At 42.2% G+C, this 23,747-nt stretch overlaps 1 protein-coding gene across 1 annotated transcript in view; it reads right to left on the bottom strand.

Moving 5' to 3' along the window:
• The window catches only part of LOC149453973 (membrane-spanning 4-domains subfamily A member 8-like), a 64,514-nt gene that overhangs the window by 20,518 nt on the left and 20,249 nt on the right, over positions 1-23,747 (bottom strand). The window contains exons 4-5 of the mRNA XM_089687987.1: positions 15,309-15,365; positions 8,471-8,641 (exon numbers count right to left, since the gene is read on the bottom strand). Coding sequence (XP_089544113.1) covers positions 8,471-8,641; positions 15,309-15,365 — 228 coding nt within the window. The remainder of the gene's footprint in view (positions 1-8,470; positions 8,642-15,308; positions 15,366-23,747) is intronic.

The raw sequence follows: 23,747 nt of genomic DNA, 5'->3' as shown, positions 1-23,747 counted from the left end.
GAAGAAGAGTAGAAGAAAAGGGCAGATTTAGGCAAATAAAGTGTCAAACTGGCAATAGAGCTTGTTGGCAAAAGAGCAACTCACTCTGGGCTGCAGTGACCAATGGCAATGGCGGTAGTAGTTCCTTTTTGGAGGATAGGCCAATGATTAAGGGAGCACTGATGTGGTCTGGCCTGAAAATTGCAGTCAGCTCTACTGATTGGACTATGCTGCAAATGTGTTCATCTGTAGCGGCTATGGGAAAAATGGAACACGTGGTAAATGAACGCAATGCCCGCAACTGTGTTGCCAGTGTTCTCTTGCTTGACTGGTGTATGGGACTCTCTCACCCGATCAATGGCTTCCAGCAGGTCCTGGCTGTCTCTTTCTGTTAGCAGATGGGGGCTCCCAAAGGTTCTCTGGCCTCACGTGCGGTGTTCCGTCTGGTCACCCCACTCGGGGTCTCCTACTGGCAGACTGTCTAGCTGAACAGGTTGGCAAGGCCAGTGGTCAGCTACTCCTTGTCTCTCCTCTGTCTAGATCTGTGGCCAGCTCCAGTTTCCCCATGCTTCTTACAGTCTGCGTATGCAGAAAAGCAACGAGGGAAACATTTGTGCTGACAAACAGGGGCTTTCCCATTAGCAAAATGTGTCTCCTGGGCACATAGTATGTCAGATCGCTGGGTGAGAGCCTCCTTCCATATACTTGTCATTTAAATGGGCTGTTAAGTGCCGTAATATTAAGATTTTATATTACTTGACTTTTATCCAGCCTTGCACAGTTTAGTAATATATTATTTGAATCAGTAGACATTTCCTCCCACACTCCAAAGACATGCTTGTGGGTTAATTAGATCCTGTCTGAATTGGCCCTAGTATGTGTATGTATGAATGTGAGTTAGGGACCTTAGATTGTACGCCCTTTGAGGGTTAGGAACTGATGTGAATGTACAATATATATATGTAAAGCGCTGCGTAAATTGACAATGCTATATAAGTACCTGAAATAAAAAAATAATTGTTTTTAGTGATTAATGTATTAAAGGAATTAAAAATATATAAAAAACTTTATATTCCATTTATATAACTATCAGAATAACACAGGAGGAGCCTGAGCATGGTGCCGGCAAGGTACATGGTATGAGAGCTTCTAAGAACTGCCAGCAGTAGTGCCTAGGAGAATTTGAGCTATTTGAAGTGCCTCAACCCTACCCTGTCCGAGGGGTGTCCTGCTCCTGTGTCCTGTTTGTTGTGGCTGTGTGGATGCTGAATTAGTGGTGCGAGCCAGGCATCGGCCGTAGTAGAGGCAGGCTCCAGTGGAGTGTGGTGTGGTGAATGCTGGGAAAAGTCACCTGGCCACTGTGGAGGAGTGCTGGGTGATGCCAGCCAGGTATGAGAGGAGGGGAGCCGACATGATGAGAACCGGATCGAGCAGGTTCCCACGGAGGGTGACCCCCACAATCTAGACCACTTTAGACCACCCTGGAATGCCCTGAATTGAGCTTGAGAGTTCTGAGAGCTCCAGCGGTGCTCTGTACATAGGGTAATAGTAAGGGTGGAGCAGCAGAGTTGACGAAGGCTGAACGGAGGTGGTGTACGAGGTGCTGTGGGAAGTGGTGAGTCTAAATTAACTTGACATTATATTGTCATAAGAAATCATTTGAGGGATCACCTAGTGGGTCCAGAAGAGGCAGAAGAAAAGAAAAGTGGCATAAAAAGCCCAGAGGGAGGAAACTGGAGGGGGGACATTTAAGTTAGGAGCTACTATCTTTGTATGCCAAAAAAAAATTAGAGTAGCCACAGTGGACTATAACCCTAATCTTTTCTGTGGAAGTTGTTTTTTATCTAAAAAGATAGAGATATCACACGAACGATATGAAGAGTAAATCTGTGAAAGGGGGAGGGACTAAAACACCCCAAATAAGCACAAGCACAATTAAAAAAATATATGCCCCCACAAAAGAAAAGTCCAGAGGGTCAAACGCCAGAGAAGCAATATGGAGCAAGTGAAAGACAGGAGGCAGAAAATAATGTTGGGGATCGCTCTATACTGTCACTGGGAGTATCCAGTTTGAGTCAAATTGAAGAAACCATTTATATGGAGATGGAATTGGATATAGAAAATATTGAAAAGAAAGGGAAAAGTTTACAAATGTTGCTTACTAATGGACGGCGCCATTAAACATGTGTGGGATGTTACTCCAAAAAAAACAAACACGCAGGGGGGAGCAGCTATCTAATATTTGGGAACCCAAAGTCATACAGCACAATTTGTTATTTAGAACAGCGCTCCTCAACACCCTATTAATGTGACATGGCTGTACAGACCATCTTAATATGTGAAAAATATGAAATATCTAATGTGCAAGAAATAACAAAAAAGCAAAATGTTAAATGCAAGAAACAAAGTACAAGTGCTAAATTATTGCAATATTGTGTACATCCACCCAATATTACCATAGTCTCATATATATATATATATATATATATATATATATATATATACTGTATATACTAATTCCCATCTCATATAGTGATAAATGTGCTGATTAATAAAAACAAATACATATATATAAACAAATAATATACATGTAACAACAATTATATATCATTAATTGTGTATACACCCAACCAATATATCTATGTTAAAAGTCCATAATATCATGTGAAAGGAAGAAAAAGTCCTTCAATTAATGTATAAATTCTATCCATGTGTATCCTGAAATACCACCACACAGTGCTAATCCACAACCAAAACAAACTGAATGAACTCACCAGAGCTCCGTGCTGGTAATATTATTAACCAGCTAGTGCGCAGTGGCTCTGGGAGCAACGATCTGCAGAGATGTCAATGACTCCTACACCTTCTTAGCTGGACAATCCTTATGTAAATATATGGAACCATATGAGAGGAAAGGAAGAGAAAGCTCCAATTTTTTTTGGTGGTGGATTATCACGGTGTGGTGGTGTTTCAGGATATACATGAATTGAAGGACTTTTTCTTTCTTTCACATGATCTTATGGACTTTTAACATATATATATATATATATATATATATATATATACAGTATACTGGTTGGGTGGATACACAATTAATGATATATAATTGTTGTTATATATTATTTGTTATATATTTTGTATTAGCACATTTATTACTATTTGAGATGGGAATTAGTAAATATGAGCTTATGGTAATATTGGGTGGATATACATAATATTGCAATAAGGGTTTTTTATGCTCTTAGAACTTTGCTTCTTGCATTTAACGTTTTGCTTTTTTGACATTTCTTCCATATTAGAGAGATTTCATATATTTTACATATTAAGATGGTCTGTACATCCATGTCATATTAATAGGGTGTCGAGGAGCTCTGTTCTAAATAATTGTGCTGAAAAGTCCACAAATACCTACAATAACTGAAATAGCAGAAATGTTCACGAGATTAGAACGCTATAAAGATGGAGGATCAAGAGAACAGACATTAGGAGGAATAACCTGAGGATTCGGGGTCTGCCTGACGAATCTCAAGGAATAGATTTGATGAAGATAATGAGGAAAGTGTTTAATGCAATGATGAATAGATCAATTGAAAATCGATAGAGTACATAGCATTGGAAGACCCCAAGGAGCAGTGAGCGAAACCCCCAGAGATGTGATTGATGGATATAACAATTTAATTAATATGAAGATAAAGCAAATCTATGGAAGAAGATAAGAGAGATACCAGAAATAAAATATGAAGAAACAAATCTACAAATCTTCATTGATATAGCATCAGAAACATTGGCTAGAAGGAGAACTCTGAAACCATTACTGGGACAGATGGGAAAACAAAACGTACAATACAGATGGGGGTTTCCAGCATGTCTAATCAGATTGAAAGATGAACGCTTTGCTAGACTGAGGTTCCCAGGAGAACTACGGGACTTTTGTGAGAGATTAAAATTACAGATAACAGACATTCCAAGATGGGTAGAAGGGGTTAAGGAAAATGCGGGAATAAAAAGAGATGGCAGTCAGTTTTTTTTCTCCTTCCTCCTCTCCCTCATGAAATTGGAAACGTATAAATGAGTGTAGTTGAAAAAAGAGGGAAGGGTGGAGGTGGAGAGAATTTTTTTTTTTCCCTAGGTAGGGTGAGAATCTTAGAAGACAGGTGGGGAACAGGAGGTCACACCTGTTGGATTTGTGACCCAGGGACTGGAGACACGGGTTTGGTTGGGTGTGTGTGGTCAATTTTCACCCCAAAATGGAATCTACAATGGGACTAGGACCACAAACGATCCAAAGGCAAGATAAGGGACAAGGGCTTCCAAGCTGGGGTGAGAGAGGGTGGGTGGAAGTGTACGGGGGGTAGAAGGGGAGGTATGGGATGTATGAACTATGGTGGAGATATCTTCTTGTTCCTGATTGTAGATATCTGCACTTATCTTGGGACGAATATAGAAGGAAAAAAAGGAAATAGAGGAGGAGGTTAATTTTATCACTTATAATGTGAAGACAATGAATACCCCGGTGAAGAGGCAAAAGATTCTTAAAGAATAATATCAACATTCTATTGAAGTAGTGTTTTTACAAGAGACTTATTTATCTCAGGAAAGAAATATTAAGTTATATTCTAAATACTATCCAACTTGTAGACTCACCAACAAAACGTGCCAAAGGGGTAGCAATTGGTATAGCAAAGAATTTAAGATTTAATACAGAAGATAGTTTGGTGGATCCTGAAGGTCGATTTTTGTTTTTAGGAAGGACAAACTAATTGTGGCAGGAGATTTTAATTTTTGCATGGATCCCTGGATGGTTACATTGGTCATGTGTGCAGTGGGATGGAGGTAAATGTTTAAAATCTATTCAAAAAAATGTTATATCAGTGTCAACATATGGATTCCTGGAGAATTAAACACCCCAGAGAAAGAGATTGTCAGGAATGGACTCGCCAATGGTGGTGGGACTCACCTGCCTTGTGGGCTGCAGTACCAGGGCTGGCCAGCGGGTGCTCTCAGCAGCCAGAAGCTTACTCCTGCAATCAAGCCATCACCTGAGGCTGATTGCAGGAGGTGTATTTAAGGAATGGCCAGGCCTGCAGTCAGGACCTTGGTGTATTGTTCCCATGAGCCCCTGTACCTGCATCCTGTCTGATCCTGACTCTGCTTGATCCTGACTCTGCTTGAACTCTGCCTGCACCGACCTCAGCTACTCCTGACCAATCTTCTGCCTACTCCTTGTACCTTGTCTGCCCGTTAGCTACCGGCCAGGCCCGCCTGACTATGTTGTGCTCCATATATATATATATATATATATATATATACAACAAGGTTTGTTTCACCTTGTTGTACGTATTTGTGTAAGCTTTGGGTTTGGTTTGTTGCACTGCGTTTGTTTGTGTTGCCCTTAATAAAATATATTGTTTACATGCTATACCTGAAGTCTTTGTTTCCCTGTGTAGGTTCACATACCTCTGGTCATTCCCGGAGCCCTGACATTACACCAAGGCCAGTCCTGACCAGAAGTGGCTGCACAGGGAAGCCATCTTGGCTTGTTGTTGGGAAGAATGCATCCTGAGGAGGTTTTGTACTTGTATCTGCTAGTCTTAGATGACAGAGATTATGCCTATCAGACTCTGAAGGAGTATGCCAGGGATCAGCTGCTAGAATGCATACGGATCGCTAATTTCCTAGTAGATCAGGGCACAGAGTTCTCTGAGGTGCAACCATTGATTCAGGCTTGTGCGGAGTTGGCTTTATCTAGTACCCCTGAAAGCAGGGATGACTTTTTGCCGCCATTTAGTGCAGACCATGTAGAGTCACTGGTATGGTTATTGGAGGATGATCCGGATTGCTTCTTGGAGCATTATTCAGCATGTTCACAACAGGTGCTAGTGGATTGTATAAACGCAGTACAGTCTTTGGTCAGACAGGCTTTGTGTAAGCTGAGCTTTGTTCAACCAGTACTACAGTCGTGGTCAGATTTGTTACACCCAGCCTCAGTCAGCTTGCAACAACCCAGTCCTGCTTCTAATCATTCCTATGCTCAAAGCTCTCTTCCTCCATTTCCCACAGCACCCCCAGTGACAGCCCAGTATACCCTGCTATCTACCACATGTCAGTTCCCTGTTCCCATTCCCTGCACCTATCCTGCCTTTAACCCTGTAAAGAAGTCATCTGTAGAAGCTGCTTCCTCCGTTTACAGACCTGCGTTTACTTACAGTGCTCCAGTAACTAAAACCAAGAAGAAGCGAAACTTCTTTTCAACCAGTACCATCCTGCCAGTATCCAAACCGGTCAGCCTGAGGTCTGAGAACCCGCCTTCTGTTATCCAGCCTGGTGCCCCGGTGCCCGCTGTTTGGCCTGATGCCCGGATGCCTAACGACCCAGTGTACGTTACCCAGCCTGATGATCCTACCCAGCCTGATGATCCTACCCAGCCTGATGATCCTACCCAGCTTGATGATCCTCCCCAGCCCGATGATCCTCCCCGGCCTGATGACCCGATCCAGCCGGATGACCCGATCCAGCCGAATGACCCGATCCAGCCTGACGCCCCGGTGCCTGCGGTCCAGCCTGATGCCCCAGTGCCTGCGGTCCAGCTTGACGCCTTGGTGCCTGCGGTCCAGCCTGACGCTTTGTTTCATTTCAAATCCATTGTGGTGGTGTATAGAGCCAAATATGTTAGAATTGTGTCGATGTCCCAATATTTATGGACCTGACTGTGTGTGTGTGTATATATATATATATATATCAGTTAAGGTTTGGGTTTGTTTCACCTTGTTGTACGTATTTGTGTTAGCTTTGGGTTTGGTTTGTTGCACTGCATTTATGTTTGTGTTGCCCTTAATAAAATATATTGTTTACACGCTATACCTGAAGTCTGTGTTTCCCTGTGTCTGTCCACACACCTCTGGTCATTCCTGGAGCCCTGACAGAGATTATATGTTCTATTCCCCTGCACATGGGATGTATTCCAGACTGGATTATATAATGATAGAACATAGACTTTTGGAGTCTCTGGTCAAAGTGGATATAGATGTTATGTCAATATCGGACCATGCACCTGTCACAATGAATTCACAATGGAGAAGAGGACAAAATAAGATAAATATGTGGAAATTAAATTAGACGCTCCTCACGAGACAGAAATAAGAATAAAAAATGAAATAGAACAATATTTTAGAATAAATTAGACTGAAGAAGTCTCAATTGCTATGGTATGGGAAGTGCATAAGGCATATATAAGGGGAATACTGGTCGCTATAGGAACAGAAAAAAAAGAGAGAATGGCAGAAGAAAATAAATATGTTAATAGGGGAATTATATGAACTAGAACAATCACATAAAAAGAGAGCAGTAAAAAATATTCATCATAAAATAATCCAAAAAAGAAATGAATTAACTTAATGGAACAAGAATTGAGGACAATATTTAATATGATGGCAAGAGAAAGATATCAGTGGGGAAATAGACCTGGTAAATATTTAATGAGAACATTAAGGAATAAGAAATCGAGGAACTTTATAGAGAAAATTAAAGATAATGGAAAATTGGTATACTCAACCACTGATATCACTAATGTATTTCAAAAATATTATAGGAAGTTATATGATGTAAAAGCAAAAAATCTAAAAGAAGGGGAGGTGGACAGAACTAAAAAAAAGACAGATGTATTTAGAGGAAGTGGGTTTACCGAGATTGGGAGAATAAAGTCTGGCAACTCTAGAAAAACCAATATCACAGGAAGAAATTCAAGCTGCATTGAAGAGTACCTGGACCTGAAGACTACACAGTGAGATATTATAGGAAATTTAAAGAACAAGAAGTCCCTAAAATGAGTGTATATATGAATGCACTAGGAGATGAGATGAAAATGAGTCATTACAGGCACATATTACAATTCTACCCAAAGATGGGAAAGATAGGTCATTACAGGCACATATTACAATTATACCCAAAGATGGGAAAGATGGGTCCCATTGCGCTAGCTATAGACCCATATCGCTGCTGAATATTAATACAAAACTATATGCAAAGGTCTTGGCAACTAGGATGAAAGACTTAATGCCAGAATGGATTCACTTAGATCAAGTGGGGTTTATCCCAGGAAGAGAAGGAAAAGATAATGGGTTAAGATCATTACTTCTTCTGCAAAAAATTAAGAGAGAGAAATCAATGGTCCTGTTGATAGATGCTGGGAAAGCTTTTGACAGGGTAGACTGGGGATTCATGATGGATATGCATTGGATTTCATATGCTACCAATACACCTAACGGGAACTTATTTTAAAATAGTTTAAAAAATTATACTGAGATATATATGGGGGAATAAAAAACAGAGAATAAAGGAAGGGTAATGGGGAAAATATGTATAGGAAAATGTTTTTGTTGTGATTGGTAATGTGTTGTTTTTTTAATGTTTAAATTAATAAAATATATAATAAAAATAATTTTTAAAAAATGATCGCTAGAACATTTAACTAAAAAAAAAGAATAACACTTACAAGTTTCTCTTGACATCGCCTCTGAGCTTCATAGCTATTATAGTACACACCATAGCTACTATAGTAATAGGAATTGCGGCAGTTGATGGTCCCCAAATCAATGATGTTTAAGATCACAGCTAACGTGCTGAAAATGGAGCTAATGATGTTCAGGGACAGAGAGCCTTTGATCTGTAAAGTGAAATCAGGAAGAATAAACCAATGACATAACAATACCATAAACAGCCTTATTTATAACATTTGCAAAGTGTTTAAGCTGTATTAAACCCAAAACCGACAATAAAATATATTGCAGCTTACCAATCATTAGACTTGGTGGCTGCATTTCTTATTTTAGGCGTTTTTCCCCTCTGTTTTCACCTCATTTGGCCAGTAACACGCCCTGTATTAGAGCGCCTCACTCTGGATGATCAAGTACAGGGGACACCTTTGGACAGCAGCATTGTCCGTTTAAATGTACTAGCAGATAGAAATACACTAACAAACTGAAGCCAAACACCAGCTAACAATTTATAAGTTACAACAAATAGTCTTGTTCCTTTTGGGTGAAAGATTTGACATTAAAATATGAAAGCTGACCACATGCTGCAGCCCTCCAGGCATTTCAGAACTACAAGTCCCATTATGTCTCTGCCTCTGGGAGTCATGCTTGTAACTGTCAGTCTTGCAGTACCTCATGGGACATATAGTTCCACAAGAGCTGGAGGGCTGCAGTTTGCACTACCCCTTTAACTGCTATATATGTATGTATATATATGTGTGTGTGTGTGTGTGTGTGTGTGTGTGTGTGTGTGTGTGTGTGTATGTATGTATGTATGTATGTATGTATGTATGTATGTATGTATATATATATATATATATATATATATATATATATATATATATACCGATCAGCCCTGTCCAGACAGCGGGTCACGGGTCATGCAGACTCACAGGACAATCAGAGGAGAATGAAAACTCCTCCTACAAGATTTGATAGAAGTCACAAGACTGCTCTAACTGCTGATGAGAAAAGGACCCTTATGGTCTGTAATTCAACAAGCCCTTCCCCCCTTTTTAATGAAAATGTCTTTTTTGAAAATGCCTATTCATGTGCGAGCTAGCTGGCCTTTGTAGTCCGCCCACCTGAGTTGCCCTTATAAGCCACACTCAAGATGGCTGATCTTAAGACCTGAGGAAGGAGCGTGCATGCTCCGAACACACACCAATCAGTGATCCTTCTTCTGCCTTCCGCTTCTGGTGACGTCATGGCTGTCGGCTTCGGATCTCTTGGAGTCCTGGACACCACCAGTGCGGCCAAACAATCTGTGGACCTCCACCCTTACAGTACCTGAGGTGGACTTCGTCCGAGGAGCCATTTGTATGCATTGCAAGTTTGAATTCATTTCTTGTCTTTTATTGCATTGACTAACTGCTTCCCGACCGCCCTATAGCAGAAATAATGCTACAGAGCGGCAAGGGTGCGCAAAATCATATATATATATATATATATATATATATATATGTGATTTTTATATTTCCGGGTAGGGGGCGCGTGCGCCCTACCCGCTCCGCCATTCACAGCCGCGACTGTCAATCACCGGGTCCAGCCAGTGATTACTCGCCGGCGCCCAGTGATTGTGGAGCATTTCCGAGGGGGGGGTTTGGGTAGAACTGTTTGTAAACAAAACAGTTCTCTCCCCTGTCAGCTCCTGCACAGCCATGCAAAGCGGTGTGCTTACAGTGAAGCACACAGACACAGCCCCAGAGTAAACCACTCCCAGCACACAGTTAACCCTTTGATCGCCCCACATGTTAACCCCTTCCTGCCCAGTGCCATTAGTACAGTGTCAGTGCTTTTTATTAGCACTGATCACTGTATTGGTGTCACTGGGGATGTCTGTGACAGTTCCACAATAAGTCACTGATCGCCGCCATTACTAGTAAAAATTAAAAAAAAAATCCCAGTATACAGGTGAAACTCTAAAAATTAGAATATTGTGCAAAAGTTCATTTATTTCAGTAATGCAACTTAAAAGGTGAAACTAATATATGAGACTCATTACATGCAAAGCAAGATAGTTCAAGCCGTGATATGTCATAATTGTGATGATTATGGCTTACAGCTCATAAAAACCACAGATCCACAATGTCGGAAAATTAGAATATTGTGAAAAGGTGCAATATTCTCAGCTCAAAGTGTCCCACTCTAATCAGCTAATTAAGCAATAACACCTGCAAAGGGTTCCTGAGCCTTTAAATGGTCTCTCAGTCTGGTTCAGTAGGAGTCACAATCATGGGAAAGACTGCTGACCTGACAGTTGTGCAGAAAACCATCATTGACACCCTCCATAAGGAGGGAAAGCCTCAAAAGGTAATTGCAAAAGAAGTTGGATGTTCCCAAAGTGCTGTATCAAAGCACATTAATAGAAAGTTATGTGGAAGGGAAAAGTGTGGAAGAAAAAGGTGCACAAGCAGCAGGGATGACTGCAGCCTGGAGAGGATTGTCAGGAAAAGGCCATTCAAAAGTGTTGGGGACTTTCACAAGGAGTGGACTGAGGCTGGAGTCAGTGCATCAAGAGCCACCACCCACAGACGGATCCTGGACATGGGCTTCAAATGTCGTATTCCTCTTGTCAAGCCGCTCCTGAACAACAAACAATGTCAGAAGCGTCTTACCTGGGCTAAAGAAAAACAGACCTGGTCTGTTGATCAGTTGTCCAAAGTCCTCTTTTCTGATAAGAGCAACTTTTGCATCTCATTTGGAAACCAAGGACCCAGAGTATGGAGGAAAAATGGAGAGGCACACTCTGCAAGATGCTTGAAGTCCAGTGTGAAGTTTCCACAGTCTGTGTTGATTTGGGGAGCCATGTCATCTGCTGGTGTTGGTCTACTATGCTTCATTAAGTCCAGGGTCAACGCAGCCGTCTACCAGGAGATTTTGGAGCACTTCATGCTTCCTTCCGCAGACGAACTTTATGGGGATGCTGACTTCATTTTCCAGCAGTACTTGGCACCTGCCCACACTGCCAAAAGCACCAAAACCTGGTTCAATGACCGTGGGATTACTGTGCTTGATTGGCCAGCAAACGCGTCTGACCTGAACCCCATAGAGAATCTATGGGGCATTGCCAAGAGAAAGATGGAGACATGAGACCGAACAATGCAGAAGAGCTGAAGGCCGCTATTGAAGCATCCTGGTCTTCCATAACACCTCAGCAGTGCCACAGGCTGATAGCTTCCATGCCATGCCGCATTGAGGCAGTAATTGCTGCAAAAGGGGCCCAAACCAAGTACTGAGTACATATGAATTCTTATGCTTTTCAGAGGTCCGATATTGTTCTATGTACAATCCTTGTTTTATTGATTGCATGTAATATTCAAATTTTCTGAGATTGTGGATTTGGGGTTTTCATGAGCTGTAAGCCATAATCATCACAATTACGACAAATCACGGCTTGAACTATCTTGCTTTGCATGTAATGAGTCTATCTCATATATTAGTTTCACCTTTTAAGTTGCATTACTGAAATAAATGAACTTTTGCACAATATTCTAATTTTTCAAGTTTCACCTGTATATACTGCCATTTGTAGATGCTATAACTTTCATGTACACCAATTAATTTGCACGTATTGGGATTTTTTTTTTAGCAAAGACAAAAAATGGCCTGGTCAGGAAGGGGGTAAATCCTTTTGGAGGGCAGGTGATTAATTGACAATTGCACAGTCATGCAACGCTGTATTCAAATGAAATTGATGTCCTTTTTTCCCACAAATAGAGCTTTCTTTTGGTGGTATTTGATCAGTTCTGCGGTTTTTACTTTTTTGCACTATAAACAAAAAAAGACTGACAATTTTGAATTAAAAAAAAAATATTTTCTGCTATAAAACATATCCCATAAAAAATTTCAAAAATCAAATTTCTTCATAAATTTAGGTCAAAATGTATTCTGCTACATATTTTTGGTAAATAAAATCCCAATAATTGTATATTGATTAGTTTCCGCAAACATTATAGCATCTACAAACCATGATACGTATTCTTGAATTTTTTCATACTAGTAATTGCGGCAATCAGCAACCTATAGCGGGTCTGCGATATTACGGTAGACATTGTTACACTAACTGACACTTTGTGGGAAACAATGACATTAATACATTGATCAGTGCTTAACAATATGCACTGATCACTGTACTAATGACACTGATTCGGAAGGGGTTAACATCTAGGGTGATCAAAAGGTTAAGTGTATGCCTAGCTATATGCTTGGTACTATGCTTTTACTATGGGAACTGGAGGATCGTGTTCCAGATATGATTCAAGAACCCCCCCTTCCCCCCGTCCCGTCACAACACAGCCCTGTTCTTCCTCCCTGTCCAACGTTCTGCAGCAACTGCTTGCCAGTGCTTGTAGATCAGTTCATGCTGTGAAGATTTCCTCTGGCGGCACGCCTCCGTATCGCAGAAAATATGTGATTTTGCACAGGAATGCTGCCCTGAAGCAGTAAAACTGCTATAGGGCAGATGTAAAGTGGTTATATTATAAATAGTTAATTTTATCTACAACTATATAGATCAGACCAAAATGAGAGACAAATGAGATAAAAGGGACAGAAGGACTTTGTTATAAATCAGGGACAATTCCTCAAAATCACAGACATTTAGGAGGTATGACCTAGCCAATTCCTGGAGAGGTGTGCCCAGATGAAGCTAGGTTGCTGGTGCCCTGAGGAGATTGTGCTTTTCGTCCCCACCAGTGGGGATGGATCTGTGAGATGAGAGCAGAGGGGTGAATGCCCCCAGAGCCCTATGGACTGAATGCTGGATCACTTTGTAAGAGGCAGAATCTATAGACTGTATGTGTACCAGGATTTATTGAGTAAAGCCTTTGCCTGTGCTCAAACTACTTCATGGTCCCAAGCCGTGACCCGTGGACTGTTACAATCTTCTTTTACCTGTGCTCATACTACTTCATGGTCCCCAGCCATGACCTATGGACTGCTCCAATCTTCTTTTACCTGTGCTCATACTACTTCATGATCCCCAGCTGTGACCCATGGACTGTTCCAATCTTCTTTTTCCTGTGCTCATACTACTTCATGATCCCCAGCTGTGACCCATGGACTGTTCCAATCTTCTTTTACCTGTGCTCATACTACTTCATGGTCACCAGCCATGAATCATGTTCATGTGGACTGTTCCAGTCTGCCTATATAATGCTGCAGCTGCTAAGTAAGAAGTGTCCTCTGCTAGCATTACATTCTGTTTTGGAGTATTCTGCATCACCTCAAATCCCTTCCTAAGCTTTACTAGCAAATACATTTTCAAAAGTCACCCCCTAATCTGATTAATGAGCAGGCATGAATGGACTGTTGTTGCTGTGCTGTGCAGGGTTGGGGAAAGAACCCGTCTAACCAAAAACAGCTTCTTTGGGGGTAACATTACATGAAAACTCAGCAGCTGAAAGATCGGACATGTTATCAGGAAAGTGACAGGTTAGCAGATGTCAGACCTCAGGGTTCTCTCCTCTCTGCTTCCCAGGCAGAAGTGTTCTTGCACAATCCTTGGTACAAAATGTAATATATTTTTGTAGCACCCTCCACTAGGTACACTAGGTGAAGCTAGATCCCTGATGGTTAGACAGGAGCTGTTAGCAGCTGAGGTGCAATAGCCAGAGGGGTCAAAATTGGGTCAGGACTAAGAGACTCTGCAGGCCAGCCCCTCAGGAATTTCCCCCTGCCCTGAGACTTTCGGAGGAAGGCTTTGCAGGCAGTGAGTGGATTTCAGAAGTGGTTGGCTGCACTTGAGGTACCTCAGCAAATCCCCAACAGGAGGCTTGGCAAGGGCCTGAATTCTCTTAAAAGGTGTGGAAGCCTGCTCAGTAGCAGGAAAAGAATGGGAGATGGAGTAAGGAAGATGTGAGATTGAAGAATCAAGGCTGCCAGGAGGCCTGCTGTGATGGGGCCTGCCTGCGAGCCTGGAGTCACACAGGAGGAAAGCTCAGGACTCACTGGTCCCCTGAGAGAGGATCGCCTGTGTGGCATGGAAGGAGTTGCACAGCTGATAGGCCTGGAAGCAGCAGCCATTCCACAAGCTGTACAGGAGAGGATCTGAGTGAGTACACCTACACCCTCTGGACGAATAGAGGAAGGAGCACTATGGTAGGAAACCAGATTTGTCCCCTTCTAGTAACTGGGCACCTACCTAAAGGGAACAGAAGCCAAATAACCTGCTCAGGGAGTAAAGTTACCAGACTGGGTGAAGAGTAGTTCATCTGGTGTCTGGGGTACTGCAACTGAAGTTACTGGCTAGTACTCCAACAAGAGATTATGTGTCTTAAAGGAGAAGCTGTGAATAGTTCAGGAAGATTTGTCCTCAAGATTTTGGTTCCCTTGGGCTTCCTATACACCCCTTTACCCCATCAAAGTTTAATCCCCTTAATAAAACAACAAAACCAACGCTCAAGGTCTGATATTCTGACTGAAGATGAAACGCTGTGTGAAAAACGCTAAAGAACTGGCTGTGCAGGACTATAGAGAGATCCAAATTCATCAGCAACCCCCAAGGGGGTATTGCTACATTGTTTTTTTCCAAAAGAAACCAGAGTGTTTGCAGCCTTTTATTGTAAATTAAACTTTTCACCCCCTTGATTGATTTAGTTGCCTTTGCAACATCTTCAAACTTCTTTTTATTTTGCTTTTGCAGCTGCTGGCTGACATTGAGTTGTGATACTTACTGTAAATCAATCTAGCCCAAGTACATAATACAAATAATAATGGTTTCCAAGGTTTGGAGAAAATGTATGCACAGCTTTATAGCACTTTCTATCTACTTATAAAATGGGGGGGAGAACTCACCAAGCAGATGTTGGGTCTTCTCTGAGCTGCAATTGTCAGAGATCCGGCAATGATGTACTGTGATAAAATAACAAAACAAAGTAAGAACACAACTGTACATTATTCTAAAACATTAGTTATACAAATATCAGAAGCATCTGCGCAAACTGAACAAAATGTTACTATATATTTTTCAGAGAAATTACTGTATTGTCAGCTCCATCTCTTAAAGAAAATATGCTGATATTTCAATCAGCATGCTGAAAAGCTCCTGACACTCATGCAACTTGCAGAAGGTAGAACACCAAAGCAAAGGACCAGTAAGTGAACCCTTAAATGTAAGTGCCAAGTACTATCAGTTTTAACATCTACTTTTAACAGAATGAAGTCCACGAGATCTGTGCACAGAGTACCTGTATGATGTAGCAGAGCCAAGATGAGCCAGCGGGCTGTCAAAACTCCAGCTGATGGAAGTGAGAGCGATGGAAGAGTATCACTGAAGCTGCTGGTTCTCCATGTTCACGTTTTGCTGAAGTCAAGATAGAAGTCCTCCTGGGTGGTGGGGTAGCGTGGGGAGGTTATAGGCAACATGTTTCAAAGTGCAGCTTTTTTATGAAGGTTTGCCAAGGCAAATCAGATGTTCTGTGTGATCTTGTAGCCTTCATTCTGGGACCCCCTAAATAAGCACTAAGTACTATCAGTTATAACACGTACTTCTAGGACTTCATTTACTGATCCTCTGCGTTGGATGTGCTACATTCTGCATCTCGTGACACGTCTGGCTGCAGGACCAGCAGTTCTCACTGATCTTTTTGTGTTAACCCCTTCACTGCTCATGTACCAATAGGGCTGTGATAGCACCAGTACAATTCTGTTTTTGTTCTTTTGACATTTGTCTAATGTTTTATAACTAGACTTCAAAGTGTTCATAAACATTCTCATAAGATCCTCTACTAGGGGCAGAGTAAGAGCCTTCATATGAATTCTGGCAGAACTTCAGCCTCTTGCCAATCCTACTGCCCTGTCCTTCAGGAGGTTGTAGCAGGGATTTATAATGCTTTGGACCCAGGAAGGTGCAGTGCATTTTCTCAAGTATTTTATACCTAGAACTGGCATGTATATTGTGATATACATTCACCAGCCATGTTATTAGGTACATCTGTTCAATTGCGTGGTAACGCAAATTGCTAATCATCCAATCACATGGCAGCAACTCAATGCATTTAGGCATCTAGAGGTGGTGAAGATGACTTGCTGAAGTTCAAACTAAGTATCAGAAGGAGGAAGAAAGGGGATTTAAGTGACTTTGAACGTGGAATGGTTGTTGGTGCCAGGAGGGCTGATCTGAGTATTTCAAAAACTGCTGATCTTCTGGGATTTTCACGCACAACCATCTCTAGGGTTTACAGAGAATGGTCCAAAATAGAGAAAATATCCAGTGAGCAGCAGTTGTGTGAATAAAAATGCCTTGTTGATGTCAGAGGAGAATGGGCAGACTGGTTCATGATGATAGAAAGGCAACAGTAACACAACCACTTGTTACAACCAAGGTATGCAGAATACCATCTCTGAATGCACAACATGTCGAACCTTGAAGCAGATGGGCTACAGCAGAAGAAGACAACACCGGGTGCCAGTGTGCCCATCTTCTGATGGCTACTTCCAATGCACCATGTCACAAAGCTCAAATCATTTCAAACTGGTTTCTTGAACATGACAATGAGATCACTGTACTCCAATGGCCTCCACAGTCACCAGATCTCAGTCCAATAGAGCACCATTCTGATGTGGTGGAACGAGAGATTCGCATCATGGATGTGCAGCCGTTAAATCTGCAGCAACTGCGTGATCCTATCATTTCAATATAGACAAAAATCTCTGAGGAATGTTTCCAACACCTTGTTGAATCTATGCCATAAATAATTAAGACAGTTTTGAAGGCAAAAAGGGGGTCCAACCCAGTACTAGCAAGTTGTACCTAAATAAAAATCAAATTTTTAGGAACAAATTTTAAGGAACAGTGTAATAAATAAATACATTTTTAAAAAGTTTTTACGGTGCCTCCACCCTCTACCATGCTCTCGCATAGTGGTGAATGCATATGTAGGCCACGCCCACATATGTAAATGATGTTCAAACCACACATGTGAGGTATCGCCACGAATCTGAGCAAGAGCAATAATTCTAGCACTACACCTCCTCTGTGACTTTAAACTGAATTATCTGTAGAAATTTTTAAAGTGTCACCCATGGAGATTTTTAAGTACCGTAGTTTGACGCCTTTCCATGAGCATATGGAGTTTTAAAGCATGACATGTTTGGTATCTATTTACTCGGCGTAACATCTTTCATATTTTACAAAAAATTGGGGTACATATGGTTTTGTTTTTGTTTTTTTAAATCAAAGTGCATTTCTTTCCACAAAAGTTAAGTTTGAAAAATATATATCTTGATGTTTCGGTTTCGACACCAGAATTTTCATTTCGTTGCACCACTACTTTTCAGATATTTATTTGTTAAAAATTTTGAAAACCATTTATCATTTTCCTTGCACTTCACAATTATGTGCTGCTTTGTGTTGATCTATCACATAAAATCCCAATAAAATACATTTATGTTTTTGGTTGTAACATGACAACATGTGGAACATTTTTAAGGGATAGGAATACTTTTTCAAGACACTGCAAATTGCTTTTGGCTTCTATAATTCTTCTCTTTTGGTGTAAACTTTGTTAGCTATTACATCATAACTCATGCCACAAATTCCCCATTAGATCATGTGTTTCATCAGTATAAATATATATTTTATATCCAGTATTTTTTTTTTTTTTTAGACTTAAAATACATCTGTTGTCTTTCATCAGTTTTTTGTAGGAACATCGTTCAAAAAAATTCCATTGAAACAATGGCTTTACATGACTCGTTTCAATGTCTTCTAATTGAGAAATAGATACTGTTGTGGTATATGGAAAAATTTAAATGATTGGTCAGGCAATTTTTACATTTTGTAGCTATTTCCATTGTATTTAGAGGAGCTTTTCCCCAGCACTGGGCCCAAGCTACACTATATTGCCTAAAGTATTGGGCCAACCCTCCAAATCATTGGATTCAGGTGTTCCAATCACCTCCATGACTACGGGTATATAAAATCAAGCACCTAGGCATGCAGACTGCTTCTACAACCATTTGTGAAAGAATGAGTTGCTCTCATGAGCTCAGTGAATTCAAGTGTGGTACCGTGATAGGTTGTCACCTGTGCAATAAGTCCATCAGGGACATTTCCTTACTACTAAATATTCCATGGTCAACTGCAAGTGGTATTATAACAAAGTGGAAGCAACTGGAAAAACAACAACTCAACCACCAAGTGGTAAGCCACGTAAAAAGACAGAGAGGGATCAGCGCATGCTGAAGCGCACAGTGCGCAGAAGTTCCAACTGTCTGCAGAGTCAATAGCTAAAGACCTCCAAACTTTGTGTGGCCTTCAGATGAGCACAACAACAATGTGTAGATATCTTCATAGAATGGGTTTCCATGGCCGAGCAGCTGCATCCAAGCCTTATATCACCAAGTGCAATCCAAAGTGTTGGATGCCGTGGTGTAAAGCATGCCGCCAGTAGAGATTTGTTCTCTGGAGTGACGAATCACGCTTCTCTTTCTGACAATCCAATGGACTTGTCTGGGTTTGGTGGTTGTCAGGAGAAGAGGACTTGCCTAATTGCATTGTGTCAAGTGTAAAGTTTGGTGGAGGGGGGATTATAGTGTGGGGTTGTTTTTCAGTGGTTGGGCATGGCCCCTTATTTCCAGTGAAGATAACTCTTAAGCCATCAGCATACCAAGACGTTTTGAACAATTTAATGCTCTCAACTTTGTGGGAACAGTTTTGGGATGGCCCCTTCCTGTTCCAACATGACTGCACACCAGTGCACCAAGCAAGGTCCATAAAGACGTGGATGAGCGATTTTGGTTTGGAAGAACTTGAGTGGCCTGCACAGAGTCCTAACCTCAACCTGATTAGAACATCTTTGGGATGAATTAGAGTGGAGACTGAGAGCCAAGCCTTCTCATCTGACATCAGTGCCTGACCCCACAAATGAGCTTTTGGAAGAATGGTCAAACATTCCCATACACACACTCCTAAACCTTGCAGACAGCCTTCCCAGAAGAGTTGAAGCTGTTATAGCTGCAAAGGGTGGGTCAATTCAATATTGAACGCTACGGACTAAGACTGGGAGGCCATTAAAGTTCATGTGCGTGTAAAGACAAGCATCTCAATACTTTTGGCAAGAAGTATAGCATCCTCCTAGATAGGTGCTAGGTTTAGATAGATAGATTTGTTTGTATTTTGATAGACCACATAGTTGTAATTGTTGTTCGGTAAAAGCAAAACTTGCACTCTGTAATCAGTGTTGCTGTGTTCTAGTTAGGTCTGCTCTGTGTGTTCAGCTGGTGCCAGCCTGATTGCTCCCTCTGCATTCAGAAAGCTTGAGAAGCTTCTGGATAATAGGTGTGGAGCTATGCAGATGGCAGCATCAGGGGCGGACTGACAACTCATGGGGCCCCCGGGCAATAGGGGATCATGGGGCCCCTGTGTCCTTGCCCAAACTCAAAAAAGGCTATGAAAAAGGTACCAGGGGCATCTCATGGGGCTCCCTACTGACCCTGGGCCCTCGGGCAGTACCCGAGTTTCCAAATGGTCAGTCCGCCCCTGGGCAGCATGGATATTGATACAGTCCCAACCTATCCCAGAGAGAAAGGCTCTAATGGCATGCTGGGTAACTGTATATATTCAGTGAACACACTGAGTTCTTTCTTTCCTGTATTGGATTGGTCCAGCCAGGAGGGGGCATGCTGCCCTCCCAGGCAACTGTCACCCAATTTGGTGATTTCACCAGAGAACTGATTCCTAGCTGCTGGGACACAGGACCAAGGTATTAAAGCTGGATATCTCACCCAAGACTAGGTGACACTAGCTTAGGTGCAAAACTGGAACTCTTTATTGAACAGAGATACAGATTTTTATATACTTTAGAAATAGGGGCAGTCCCCACACGAACAATGAAAACAAATATTACATATTGAGATAAACATCACACACTGATTAGATAAGAACTTGATCATATTATCCTAAACAGTGCAAAAGGTAAACAGTACAGCCAACAGCTAACAGTGACCTTATTAACAGTAAGCTAATTAACAGCCAAGCACCCAGACAGGCCAGGGCCCCACCCCATAAAGTACATTACACACTTTCAGGTGTTTGCTTACACTTGTATAATCTGTCCCTCATAAGACAAAACTCGTCTGAAAAAGATTTCTTGAGGGAGATTGTAGATAAATATTTCTGTCCCAAGCCGAGCAGCTTCTCCAACCCAGTCTGCAGGAGGGCCATTAACCTGTACAAGATTCATATTACACATTTCCATCCACTCCAGAAGGAAAGCTTTATTGTCTTTACACAGATAATGAATTCAAGCTCCACTCACAGAGTTCATCACATTATTGTCCATTATTAGAGAATGGACTGCTCTCTCCATGGGCCATAATCAGTGGGTAGAAGGTGAGCCTCTATTCCCTTCCGAAAGCCCCGTCCTGGTTGGGTCTGTCACAGATTCCTCTGAAAGTATCTTAGAGACTTTTTGCTGCTAAAACCCCTCTGGTGCTAGGGAGTCAGCTGTGGGTCTAAAGGGGACACTGGATGGTGTTTTCCAAAGAGTTTTGTCCTCTTAATTTTCTTCCTGAAGGGTAGCTTTAGTCTGCTACTACTACTGCTGTCTTAAAGCTGAAGTCTACTGTTTGCTTCAAGCACAGGCTTCATCATAGCTTATACCAAAGAATACCTAAAGTCCTCAACTGTGTGTATTTTTGGAGTATCCCACCTAATTCTCTCAACCCTATTTAGATTCTCCAAAAATAAAAATGACAAAAACAACTGGTCATCGAAGAAACATGTGAATGGGCCTATGTGGGGAAAACCTGGACAATATTCCTGAAGCTCCTACGAGAGTAGCTCTACATAAGGATAAGCAACAGTATGACCTTTTGATATACATGCCATGTATGATACCATAGTGCCATCTAAGATTTGGAATTAGGAAATGTTTCCTCAAAGAAATCGATGTCCATTTACACCCTCCTACCTCCGAGTCCATCCAGCTCTGGAAAAAAAATTGAAAAAGACGCTGTCCTTTTCCATTTTTCCAGATGCAAACATGACAGATCAATGGTAGCCTGATGTAAATGGATACTTTTTAGTACATTTAGGAAAGCATCCAGATATTTTATAAAACATTCTACTGAGCTGGCCAGAACTAGTTTTTGAGGTAGACTATTCCACATTTTCACACATCTCTTACTGTGAAGAGGCCTATCCATATTTGGAGGCTGAATCTCTTTTCCTCCAGACGTAAAGACTGCCCCCTTTTTCTTAGTGTTGAGTTATTCATCTTCAGTTCATTACAAAGTTCACTAAATGGGCCACCTATGTATTTATACATGTTGGCCATATTTCCCCCTTAATCTCCTATTCTCAGGAGAGGGTAAGGGAATTTCCTTAATGCGGAAACATACAGCAGGAGGAACCTGACAGGTGTTCTGATACCTCTCCGCTCTATCCTAAACTATAGAAAAAAATTAAAACAAACTTTCATTATTTATATAACCCTGGTAAAGCAGACCCTAACATTAAAGTATCTATGACATTTTGCCCATTTGGGCCTTCTTAGATGTTTGTCTTCCATGTAGTCCCCCACTGCCTCATTCCCCACGGGTATGGGTTAGCATGTCTGATGGGGGGCACAGTCTCTGATGGGGGTGCTGCTTATGATTGAGTGCGGCTTTGAACGAGTGCGAAGCAGTTAAACACAGCAATCTAATTATGCCTTCTCTACTTTCACAGGTAAATGCATCTTTCTCCTACCTCCACTCAACTCAAAAACGCATTGACTCCTGCTGCTTTCCTCCTAGGTAAATGCATCTTTCTCCTACCTCCACTCTTAACTCAAAAACGCATTGACTCCTGTTAAATTCTGAACAAATGGTGTATTTATATTTGTGTATATGTTGACCAGTCCTCACCTCTAGGTGCACTCAGGTTTATGACTGTAGCCTGGTTCCTAAGAAACATCCCCCACTATTCATGTGAGCCTTATCAGCTTCTAATTAGGGCGGAGTTGAATGCTCATTTGAGCATCTCCCTATAAATTTAGATCAGCTCATGGGGGGAGATCTCTGATGGGGGTGCTGCTTATGATTGAGTGCGGCTTTGAAGGAGTGCGAAGCAGTTAAACACAGCAGTTGAACTAAAGCAGGAGAACTTAAGCAGCAGGAAGACACAACAACAACAAGAAACTCTACTGCACGCTGGACAGACTGCAAGCAAACACCCTGGGAAACATCTCTTACATACCTGAGTCCCACTCCGTGTACCTTTTTATATAATACGTCCCCTCTTCTATGCTGTTCCCAAATCTCATTTCTTTACCCCTCTGCTCTACCCCAAAACTTGTACATCTCCCCCTCATTGCTATCATCTCCCTACTATTGCTCTCTTCACCTCCCCAAAATGCCTCTTCCACTCCTCCTTCTCATTTTCCTCTCCTCCGTTCCCAATATCCATTCACTATATCCCTCTGCTCCTCCCGAACAATTGTATATTGTGTGCTCACTGCTTCCTTCACCCCTCTACGGCACCCACCACCTCCTCCTATTACTCCACTCTCCCACTGACCCGAACACCTCCACTAGTAGTTTCTCACGCTCCTGCACATCCCGCCCCCCATACCACCTTTCTCACCCTTCTCCTCCTCATAACCGCGGGGGACATCTCCCCGAATCCTGGCCCTCCACCACCTCCCTCACCCGCACAACACCCTCCCACCTCCACGTCCCGCTGCAACCCCCGCAACTTAGTATCTGTCCCCCTGCTCCCTAAAATCCCCCCCCCCGTTTTCATGTGCACTCCTGAACGCCCGATCGGTGTGCAACAAGCTTACCGCCATCCACGACCTCTTTGTTTCCCGTTCCCTCAACCTCCTGGCGATTACGGAAACCTGGATCCAGCCCACTGACTCTACCTCCCCTGCTGCACTCCTACGGAGGTCGCACCTGGACCCACTCACCCAGGCCCAAGGGCCGTAAAGGTGGTGGGGTTGGTCTGCTCCTGTCACCGCAGAGCACCTTCCGAGTCCTCCCAAACCCCCCCTCCCTATCCATCTCCTCCTTCGAGGCCCACTGCGTCCGACTATTCTCCCCAACCCCCCTGAAGATTGCTGTGATATACCGGCCTCCTGGATCCATACCCCGCTTCCTGGATGACTTCTCCTCCTGGCTACCCTTCTTCCTCTCCTCTAAGCTACCCACCATCATCCTTGGGGATTTCAACATCCCTGTCAACCTCGACAACCCGGACAAAGCCCGTCTCCTCCACTTAACCTCCTCCTTTGCACTTGCACAGTGCAT

This window comes from Staurois parvus, unplaced genomic scaffold, assembly GCF_062004578.1.
Source record: "Staurois parvus isolate SC_StPar_1 unplaced genomic scaffold, SC_StPar_1.0 ptg000443l, whole genome shotgun sequence".
Classification (NCBI taxonomy): Eukaryota; Metazoa; Chordata; class Amphibia; order Anura; family Ranidae; genus Staurois; species Staurois parvus.
The sequence above is the reverse complement of the archived record's forward strand: the minus strand, read 5'-3'. Positions and strand labels throughout refer to the sequence as shown.